Consider the following 11,954-nt stretch of genomic DNA (forward strand, 5'->3'; position numbering starts at 1 on the left):
ATGACCTGTCTGCCTGTGATCAGGGCCCCTTGTCATTTGCGGGATAAAGCTGATCAAAGTTGTCAGGTGAAAAACACTGGTTGATAGTTACATGGTGTACATGTCATTTCATTTACAGGAACAATGGCACTGTGGACACAGGGTTGTGGGACAATGAGGGTGGGGCATGATAGGATCAGGCAGATGGACTCGGGTTTCCAGGTGTAGAAATATATCTGGTGGTGAAACAGGAGGGCTGGAAAAACTGATCTCATAATAACAGAGGCTTATTGTCTAAGTAGTGGAAAAAAGGAAAGAGATAAAATGCTTAGATCTGTTTCTTGATGTGGTAATGAAATACGTTTGTTAATTTTAGGGTGCGCTTGTATGGAAACTGAGAATGATTGAAAATTGTCTGCAGATGGTTTTCATTAAAATCCTCAAAAACAAGAGACATTATGTGCTTTTTACTTTTTATAAAATAGATTTTAGTTTTCAATGTTTCTACAATTTTATCTTATAAAAGTATTCTAAATTTGTATGCACTCTCTCTCTCTCCGTCCCTCTGAATTATGCAACGGTCACACTTTACACAAAAAATGGTGTGAATATGTGTCCAATGTATACGTTATTATTTGCTATAACAATAAACACACAAGACCCATTTTCTCTCTTTGAGTTAAATAAAATCCATTATCTTTTATCAGCAGACTTTCTGGCACAATCAACAGTGCAATCAAACCTAAATATTTCATTTTCAAAGTCCAAATTTATTGTAGGCTATTACCTGGCTGTGGCGCTATGCGTATCCACCATGCACAAAGTTATAAATAAATGGAAATACCTGATAAAACTTTGATTTGACAGGCCATTGTGTTGTGATGTAATGGAACATGACCTCGGCATCTAAAGCTAAAACCCATTCAAGAGCAGAATATAACACTATAAAGCAGCTCTATATTACACTGAAATAACAGTAACAATAAGAGCAACTTTGACAAGAGTAGATGCAGGTTATATTGCATAATCACACGGAAATGCATAGTTTTGACTAAATTCTTATAGATGAAAGGTAGAAAATATGATACCTGGCAAACTTTTGATTGGCATTCCCTTTAATGACAGTGTACGCATGATTAACCCTGCAAACCTGTAATTTTGACTTGACTAGGCTATACAGTTCACCCACTAGAATGTCAAATGTTTCACTGTGATTATAGAGGGTGAAAAGATGTTACAATATAATGTTGCAGTTAACATTTGAATGCAAAATTCATGTAGGTTTATAAGTTGTTGTTTATGATTCTGGTGCATCCAGATGCATCGTTTTATCTGCCAGTTACAGTTTCTTGTACCATCCTAAATTTCATTTACTTCCTTACTGTTATTAATTTAAATTAATATTTCTTATAAATAAAGGGTACATAGACATATTTAAATGATGCAGGAAAAGTGCACCAAATTTGTGTGTTAAACTGTCCCCGGTTTAATTTATATCTTCCCTGGATAGGTTGTAAATTGTGAGTTTTATGAGTCTAGCTGAAATAAATGGACTGCTGATATAAAAGGAGGTGGCAATGTAAATTCTTTTACCTTCTCCTCCCTTCAGTGATTTTTATCAAACAGAAGGGTTTTTCGTGTGTATGCCCAGTTTTTCTCGATGCAGTACTAGTATGCTGCACACACTGTCACAAAGTATGTAGCATCAAGGACAAGTTGACAAGTGATTTATTTCAAACATTTTTTCGAGGAGAAGATATGTACTCTTAAAGTCTAGTGAAAAAGTTACTTACTGTATTTTTTTCCTTATGACAGGCCACATTGTAAAAGGATGTTTTTCCTGCTTGTTAATTATACCAAGGAAAAATTAATCACTCAAGTTCAGAGTGAGGAAGTTACTTGATGAAAAATTGTTTTGAGTGACAGGCCAGGTTGTCTTTGGAAAAATTTTCCAGGCTGTTGATTGGTTAGAGATCTCCCTAAGGGGGCTGTAACTGCCTTAATTAGCAAGCAACCCTGAGAGCATAAGTGGCAGGCAGGGGGCTGTCAGTCAAACTCTCTCAACACCAAGGAGAAGGAACAATTTCTCGCATTTCAAAACCAAGCAGACATTCAGACAACAAGCTCAGTCTCTTCCAGACACCAGAGAGTGTGGAGCACACACTGATAAACACTGCCTCCATAGTCCAGCAGGGTACAAGCCAAACAGCCTCTCTCCAGTGGAGACTGGTTATAAATAGCACATGGGGCAAGCTGAAGAGTTGAATGTGATGTGTGTTGTTGTTAGTGGTTAACAAGTGGAGCGGCCTGCTGCTTGTTCTCTCAGGTTTACAGGAGAATTCCTTATTACTGACTGGCTTACAGATTTGTGTGTATGGGGATAGGGAACTATATCGCCGGCATGCGCATTGGAGAAAGCCTATTCTTATAAGGCTCACTGGCTTGTGTATTGGAGAAAGGCCCCTTTTTAAGGCTCACTGGCTTGTGAAGCCGAGCATAATGGATTTGTTGATAATAAGCAAAACTTTGGCAGTTGAGGCCACTGTATAGAAATTCCGTAGTGTAACAAGATGGATGGATTACACGATCTTTACATAGTACAATCATGCCAGGGTACAGGGGGCTGCCAGTAGAGCAGGTAACTAGTTCACTAGAGCAAGTGCCACTAACTATTTGTAGCAATTTTAACTTGACCTTGCCTGAACTGATAATATCCAGAGACATCAACCACCAAAACTTTGAAATTTCACTGAGGGGAAAACTGACTTACACTTGAGGCTATATAACTCGAGTACTGTGTACCAACCTGGCTGACATATATAAGTATGTGAATGAACCACAAGGAAAGATGTTTTGTCGTATAGTATGAAAGTTAAATGTGAAAGTACTGTGCATTGGCTAATATAAACTTGCATAGACATCGTTGAATTTCGTGAACCCAGAGGACCCTGGTGAGAACCTCCAGCCGTGCTCAGGATCATAACAGCTATGATTCATGTCTGTAGTGTAGTTTTGTTGTGCTTGATGATGGTCCCGATATGCACCTCAGAGCTCTGCAACGTAGCCAAGAGTAACTGCCTGAACCGTCTGGGTTGCCAGGCGGCCCTGACCAACTACCACATATCCTGCAGTGGGGTGGTGGGAGGAGTGGGCCAGACCTGCACCCCACATTGCAAGCAGTCTCTCATATCTCTACTCTCGACGGACGATGAAGTGGGCTCCAAGTTTCTTCACTGTGATTGCAATGGCAGCCAGTTGTGCCTAGACACTCAAGAGCGTCTGAAGGTGTGTTCCAAGGATGTGTTGTCTGCGATGGTGAGCATAAACGATGATCACACCATCCTCAATTGTTCTCTAGCTATGTGGATATGCGAAGCGGACACGGCGTGTCTCACAGCTCTAAAACATTACGGGTACCAGTGTCCTTCGCAGTGGCAAAAGAAGCAGTGCTCTTTCACCTGCAACAATACACTGGATATACTCTATCGCCAGCAAAAAGCGAAAAAGCTTCGGAATTGTCACTGTGACAGTAATGAGCCGTACCCTGATGGGTATACTTGCCAGGAGACCAAGTATTACATTGATAAACTGTGTTTTCATCGCGAAACAGTCACTTTAGATTCCATGTACTCCATCATAGCAGAAACAACTACACCTCATACCAGTGCAGGGTGGACTTTAAAATGCCATTTTAGTGTGTTACTAGTTACTTTTTTAATACATCTTAAATGGGGGAGTAGTGTAACGTAAACCACTTCAGCATTGTCTTAAGTGTGAGGGTATTGTCGTATCCCAATGAAATCAATGGAAATAGCACTGAACGGATATATAGGTCAGGTGTTAAGTTTACTGGAGTTGAACTGCAGGAAATATATGAATGATTGAAACCTAAAGCTAAAGAAAAGAAAATATTTTCTACCGGGTTTGTAAATATTTGTTTAAGCCATAATGTGCACATGTCGTGTGCTAAGTTTTAGCCTGAGGACTACAAGCTTGGATGGATACAAAACAGTCCTGTGTCTGAATCCTAGAGAGAATCAGAACTGAGAGGCACATGAAAGGATATTGTGGTATTTATGAGGACAATTGTATCCCTTTTTATCCACTAAGTGGGAATAATAATCATTTTTCTGATGGCACTGTCGAATAATGGTCCATCAGCTATTTTCTTAATTTATGAATAGAATTTATAGATATATGTGAGACATAAAACGTAAGTACTTTTCACTGTGTGGAAAATATTCAAACTGTTATGGAATTGATGGTGGAAAGGCTTAATCATATAATGGAAAGGCATGAGATGTATCTGTCATTTTTTTCTGTCATTTTTTTTGTTTGTTTGTTTGTTTGGCAGAATAGAGTTTGAAATTTATTCTGCCACAGCAACTAATTCATGGTTGTTTTAAAGTGTCTTTTTATCTTTATTTGTTGTTGACACATTTTAAATGTGAATGTTTAATAAATGGAGGAGATTCTGTTGAACAGAATACCTTACAACATTTTGAGGACTTCTACTTTTAAAGCTTGTGTTTCTGAGAGAGAAGTGGGGGGAGCCCAAGAAAAATGTCTACAAAATTTATCATACTTTTATAACTTTTTCTTTGCAGAGTTAACAAGGAAAAATGTCATCCTGAAAGGTTAGGTTTGCCTTTGCTTACATCAAAATATTGGGTAATTTTGCAACACACATACAATACATTTTTATTCTGAAATTACACTTCTCATACTTGCAGAATAAAACTGCTTTATTAGGGGCTTATCAAGGCCACTACATTAATGCATGGAGTGAAAAAAAGATGAAAATATCTGCATGTCATTGGGGAAAAGGGGGTTACATTGGGATAATCACAAATTTGGTTTCAAAATAATGTAAAATACATGAAAAAAAATGGTTGCTTAAAGGTGGAGTTACACATATAGGATAAGACATCTCTAGCATGTTGCCAGCTCACAAGCTGGGCTGATATCAGAGTTTTTTTTCTTCAGCTGTTAGTATAAATCAACCTCTACATTAATAATGGGCTTGCTGACTGCCTGACAAAGTACAGCTGGAATGTGCTGTGAACTACAATCTTCCATTCTTTCCAAGGTGGGGAGAACAAATAGCAAAGGAAACAGCGAGCAACATGCTGAACAAGACCCTTTTTTCTTTGTTGTGAAAGAAATGAATTTATATTTGGTTTGTTTGTGCATTGGCCCATACCATACCCTGATGTTCCTCTACTAAGTAGTGTAACCAGCATGGTAATGGCCCAGATATGATTAGCCTGTTCAGCATACTTAGCTTGTTTGAGACTTGTTTGGAACATTTTATGAAAAAGAGTAAACAATATTTATTTTATGGCAGTAAGTTGTGTAAAATGTATTAAATAAGATGTATAAATCTTTGGAAGAAAGCTGAAATATTGGATGTTGGTGTGGATCACTTACATTTTTCAAGATTGATGTGTTAAATGGTGAATAGTAAAAAAACAGATATTTACATAATGCATTGCCATTTTTATCATTTTTTTCCATTTTTGAAAGAATACAAAGTTAATATGAGCTTTTTCCTTTAGCAAATTTTAAGATTTTGTGCCGTTTTAAATGAGGCAGAGTGCTCTCAGTAGCCTTACAGCATTCGGTTTTGATAAACTCAGTTTAACTGAACTGAAACAAACAAACAAAAGAAATTAATGAGTAGAATAATAAAATCTTGGAATTTCTTTCCTAAGAGAACCTGGACTCTGAACAGCAGCTTTTTTTTCTCCTGCTGCTGTGAAGTCTTTTTAACAGGGGCTCATACTGTGCTTAAGTATGCAAGGACTATTTGACAGGACAATAGTAGGTCCAGCTTAGTGTTTGCACAGCACAGCTGAACATCACACCTGGAACTTCTGAAAAACTCACCTGCACTGACAGGGTAGCTTTCACCTTGTAGAGACCAAATTATATTTGCTGTTTCAAAGTTTTTTTTTAATGGCACTACTAAAAATTGTTGATAAATAATTGTAGGGACAGTTTCTTGAAGAATTTTTCATACTTATTCATTTGATAAATAAAACAAAGTTAAAAAACAAGATGTATAACAGTCTATTTGTTACTCTAACTAGAATGCATATAATTCGGGAAGTATTGTTCATGATGTACCAAAATTGGTATTGAAAATATTTCAATTGGTATAAATCTGCCTAACTAGCTACTTTGTGTAGGTTTCGTTCTTATTGACTTCTATAGTAAATACTTGGTGGCATGGCAGTCATTTTGGTATGTACCTGGTAACATAAATAGCTCTGCAGGTATTTTCTCACACCTGGTGAATTGATCTACTTTTCTTAATTGATAGCAACTCCCTGGATGTGACATCACCACTTCACAGTCATTTTCCGCACCGTTGGGTTTACTTTTTCTAGGAGAAGTGCAGCCTGAATTAATGTGTGGAATTACCATGTATAAATTTACTATTTTTATTTCATCATTCCCCATAAATTCAGAAACTTTGATAACAAATTAGCCACATGACTAGAAAACCTGCGCATTCCCATTGCTTTTGCGTGGACAACTTACGTGATGAATTTGTGCACCAAGTGAACTGTTGTTGCATCTCTTATTTTTCTGAGGAAAATTATGTAAACCATTAGACAATTGTTACGTTTGGAATCTGATTAGCTCATAATATGACCTCTAATATTTTAAATGTTATTCATTCATCTGGGGATAATTTTTTCTTTTCTTTCCTTCCTCAATGTTAATTTTGTCCTTATAATGACCAACTTGGAAGTCTTGAAGGACATAGGCAAAAGCAGTGGGCTGCAAATCTCTTGGAAAACAGTTCAATTTGATAACCTTATCAGTCAATCCCCAGCAGTAATTTTGTAGAAGTCAACAATGTAAGAGTGCTGCTACTCAGATTTGCCATTCCATGCACATTTGCCTTCATTTTCAGGAGGTGAAAATTGAAATAGAAATGGCATCCTGGTTTAGCCTGTCAACTCCAATTTATCCCTTCAGATTTTCCCTCTCTTCTGGGACTGTAATTTTAGCAGTCTATATTCTTAAAAATTGTAGTAAGTGGTAAGATGGCTAAAATGGGGTTGTTGAAAATGACTAAGGTGATTGAGTCTTGTGCAAAAGTGCTTTAAATTGTATTACAAATGCTGTTCTGTTAGATAAAATTTTAATTTGCAACATTGTTTCATGAAGACATAAGTAAATGATCTGTGATAAAATTAGAATAACACAAGGCTTAACAATTTATTCCAGCATTACATGGAAGTGTTCTTCAAAGAGAAAACACATCGACAGGTTTGCACTCATTCTAACTATCAAACTGTGAAATAGACTGGTCAGTGGGCTTCTAACATTTAACGGTGTATTTTGGCACTTACACCTTCTTAATGAAATATTTATACTGGAAAATAAATGTGTATTTGGTCAGGAAAATTGACTTAATTGTGCAACAATATGCCCCCTGGGTATCAAGAAACTAATTTTCAATGCTGCTTAAATAAGCTTAATCTTATTTGCTCTCATAAATCTGTTTTCCACTCAAAAGGGCAGAAGTCTGATAAATGCAGGCACAGGCAGTTTGAGGAGAAAGCCGAAATTTGACATATTTTAACTGATTCCAAAAACAGCTCGGAGATCAGAGAGAGTAGCTGCTACTGGTTTTAATACAACAAACACTGACTCAGCTGGTTTGGGTGAAATTCAGCGCAAAAGTTTATTCACAGACCACCTTCCATTACCAAGTTCCACACTGGGAAGAAAATGAATAAATCAGAGCCAGAGTGCTGAGGTATTTTTCAGGGTCTAAAACGAGAGGTATGCAGCAATTCCACATGAAGGAGCTGATTTTGAACCCTGCAAAACTTGTTAAAAATCCGAAGCCTGGTGTGCAATGCTATTCACACTTTGACTCCTTTAACAAGGGATTTCCAGGGTAGTACAGGGAGCACCATTTGGTGCAAAATATGCCTTTATCTTGATTCCCTTTCAGAGACAGCATGACTACTTTTCTCAAATATCCCTCTTTTTGATATGTTCACAATGCATGGCAGCTACCCTCTCTGTGTTCAGTGCACTGTGCCCAGAAATATGGATAATGAGGAATTTGAGCCTTCTACCAGCAGACTGGGTTTCATCTGTTGAAACCCATGTCAAAAATTTCCAGCTAGTTCTTCTTCCCATGATACCATAATAACTTCTATTTGAATAACCCAGCATGGCAGCCAGACAGCTTACATGGATGAAACTTATCCTTCTCTATATATACACTACATAGTGAGGCTGGTTCAGCATGTAGCTGCCAAAAAATATCTTCTCAGTATTATAATCTTCTCTTCTCAGACATTCTAGATACGGCTGGGTGGGGCAGAAATTGTTGGAGTTGATTAAGTTACAGGACTCGAATGAGAATACAAAAATAGAAACGAAAAAAGTTTAAAAAATAACAAGTCTGTTACATTGGATGTTTATTTTGAGGCAAGCCTGGTGTGCATTGCCTTCTAATCATTGGGGGATATTTATAGAATCTAAAAAATGGCAACAAATTCCAGAAAATCTAAGTGAGTGTGCAAAATATCGACATGAGATTTCATAGTCTCAAAATGACCCATTTGTTAAGGGTCTCCGACTGTCCATCATGTCCTGGATGTGGGTTTTAAGTTGACATCATTAGGTTAAAGGCTATGTGTTGGGGAAGTTATATTATTTCAAGGGTGTGTGAATTGCTAAATAAAAAGGACTTGTAGGTTCTAATTCCTTACATTGACATCAATTTTGACAAAGATGTGATTTTGGTCGATGTGTCAAAGTTAGGATGGGTCAGTGTAGTTAGTGTTCATGTAGAGTTTAGTATATCAGTTAATAAAACAGCCTCAGAGGGGCCATGTCTTTGTGGGACATTTTTTAAATGAGTACATACATATACAGAATAATAATCAAAATGCTGAATTTCACCTTTAAGCTTTAGCAGGGTTTATAAGATATATATATCTTTTTTCTCCAGGATACAGTGAATTTAATAAAGTAAGCCCACATTGTTTTTAATTTGAAACATAACTCTTTCCGTATTTGTCAGACAATTCTCTTTTGTTTAGATTTCTTTCAGTCGGTTTTCATTTAAGTTATGTGCTGTATTCTATATCTGTTTGTTAACATTTTAAATCTAATTGTTTAATATTTTATCAGTTAAAGCTGCATATTTAAACACATTCTTGGTTGTTTTTTGTACTTTTATTTTCCATGCTGTTGTCTCAAGCTGACAGCTGTCTTCTACTGATGTACAAAGACGAGGTTGTAGTATTTTCTTCTCTATTGGCTCAGCTTTTGACCAGTTTACACTTGTTTAAATGACACAGCTATGCTTAAAACCAGAATCAGACCAGACTGTTTAGTGTTAATGAAGAGAAAATGAACAGAGAGACTGCATTACCTCATTTCAAGTTTGGATGTTAAAACACACAAAGAACAATTACATGGCAAAAGCAAACTGATACAAGCCTAAAACACGAAAATTTTGCTCACTTCAGTACATAAGATTCCTATGTAAATGTACCTTGTTAGAACTTTCAGTTGATGATCTTTCGCCTCGAGGATTCTTATCATTATCCTGACTTAAATGTCAACATATCACTGTGTACGGCAATATTGGCTCTCGGGATGGGACGGAACAATAGGGCTTAGCTTTCTGAACCATATTATAGTTATTACCCCTCGCCAGAGGAATGTTCTCAACAAAAACAAGTGGTCCTGGATGGGTAGGTTACAAAATTACTTTCTGTAATGTGTGCATCGGGTTTGGCAACAGACAAGGAAATTGAAAGCACACAGTGTTTGGAAAATTGCTTACACAAAGAAAAACATTATCATAAGGGTTGAACAAGAGCTGCAGTAAGGTCTGGTAGGGGTAGTGTGATAGTGTAACTGGACCTTTGCCAGTGTCAACATTGCATGGTTAGCTGCCAGTGTCATTTTAAATGTCAGGTACGTCACGGGCCTGTCATTTGCAGACTGACATCTGACTTTATCTTGAGACTGAACTACATGGGTTGCTTGTTCAATCTGTAACTTCAAAAATTGGGGTGAATGAATGCACAGTCAAAACTAACAGCTTATCAGCAGTTCATTATTTTGCTGATAAAGAGCATATTAAGTAAACATTACAGATCTTCTCAATCTCTGTTCTTCCTGAATGGAATGCTGTATCACACTGAACACATCTCACAGGGTTAACTTGTTTTACTCAAGAATGTAATAATTGTGCTTATAAAAAGTTCTTTTATCTTTCCCTTTACTTATCATTTTTATACATTTGTAGGTAATAGCTTCCAAAAAGTTACTCTTTTTTGTATTTTTTCTCGTATTGTTTTATTGCTAGTGTTTTTTCATCGTATACTGCATTATTTTTTTTTACAACAAATCAAGAGCATGTTTCTGTTAAATACAAGTCACAAACAAAAACATGTTCTAGTAGAAAACAGCAGTACATAATTTTAATCCATACACCATAAGCCTGCAATCCACAAAGACAGATGGTATGCCCATGGAAATTTTCCTTTTTACGAAATTTGCAAGTTATGGACTAGCAACCACCTGGTGGAGAAATATCATAGGAGATCCTTCCAGTGTTAGTGGTTTCACAAATGCAAGACCATAAGACTAATAATCACCTAGTAGGAGTTCTTATAAACTGCCACCTCAAGATGATTGACAGTGAGACTTCATTAATTACATGGAAAAGAGGGAGGAGTTTACCCCCTGCCACAAACGCCTTGATTGACAGCTGAAAAAGAGCAACAGCGTGCAGCACCTACTGCGAATTGATATGTAAACAAGATTAAGGATAATTCCTTTAGGCTTGTCTGCATTAATTGGGTGATAATTACTTGTTTGTTTTACTTGTAACTGACACCCATACATCATTCTAAGGGGTCATGATAACATGCTGCTGAGGTACGTCTGCAAAAATACATTTTGGGGGCATTTGTTGGTCTACAGTTACACCCCATTCTCATAGATTAGATCGACCTACATTGGATCGACCTAACTCCCTGGGGGTTCACGCTAAATAGCTGTCAGCCGGGCGGACACGAAAGTTAATTACCCCTTAAAGCTTGTAGTAGGCGGGGACGGACACTTAAGGGGGATTATCTGACAGTAATCTAGTGAGACTCCCCGCGGTGATAGATCGATCTAAAAGTTGTGAGAACAGAGCCTTAGAAAATATTTGCTTTGGCAATAAACGTATAATTATCTGGCATAAAAGTAATTGCTGAACATTGTTTTACCTTCCAAACATAAGTCTCAGTACATTAACACCACAAATCTTTTTATGTATAGGAAATACATGTACAAGAACAATTTTAAAAACATAAAACATTTATTGACCAAAATAAAACAGCTTTACCCAGGTGAATCTCAATGTGCCTTCCAGAAGACGAGTCATAATTTTTGTAAAATGTAACAACTTTTTCATTTCTGGGTCAACTGCAAAGACTCTAGCTTGATTTACATCTTTCAGCACTATATTACAATACAAAGGTCATTCCAATTTTTTTGTTTATTATGGTTATAATAGTTTAATTTCATCCACAGTGTACACTGAAAAATTCTGTTCTCATCCATTTTAATGACTGATGTTCACCATATCACAAAACTAAACATATTCACAGATTGCTTGTTGGCATTAATTTATGTTTCTGAGTGGTAAAAAAAAGAGACAGTATTTAAACATAAGGTCAAAATCTACAGCATTAGCAGATCCATATCCTTACAGTACAGTAAACCATCATAAAAGAACATAATACCCAGAGTAAATCCTCCCCATCTCCAAACCATACTTATTAACAATTAGCACCAAATAATTCAAATCTTTACCAACAATTATATATTAAGATACTTCAGTTTCACATTCATCTCTTCTCCTTTGTTTGTAACACAATATCGAAAGTGACTTGATTGTCAGCAGTTTATACACGGGGCATCCCTCTTAT

General features: G+C 36.7%; 1 protein-coding gene across 1 annotated transcript; it reads left to right on the forward strand.

The window, feature by feature from the left end:
* The first annotated feature begins 1,981 nt into the window (after nucleotides 1-1,981).
* On the forward strand, nucleotides 1,982-4,478 carry LOC106181719 (growth arrest-specific protein 1-like). Its single transcript, XM_013566183.2, has one exon. The coding sequence runs from the start codon at nucleotides 2,968-2,970 to the stop codon at nucleotides 3,727-3,729; it is 762 nt and encodes a 253-aa protein (XP_013421637.2). The 5' UTR covers nucleotides 1,982-2,967; the 3' UTR covers nucleotides 3,730-4,478.
* Nucleotides 4,479-11,954: the final 7,476 nt, after the last annotated feature.

This window comes from Lingula anatina, chromosome 1, assembly GCF_051362555.1.
Source record: "Lingula anatina isolate TDL-2025a chromosome 1, LinAna3.0, whole genome shotgun sequence".
Taxonomy (NCBI): Eukaryota; Metazoa; Brachiopoda; class Lingulata; order Lingulida; family Lingulidae; genus Lingula; species Lingula anatina.

Bases quoted from the DNA above. Each gene is read 5' to 3' on its own strand.
- LOC106181719 (XM_013566183.2), top strand. From the start codon at position 2,968: ATGATTCATGTCTGTAGTGTAGTTTTGTTGTGCTTGATGATGGTCCCG.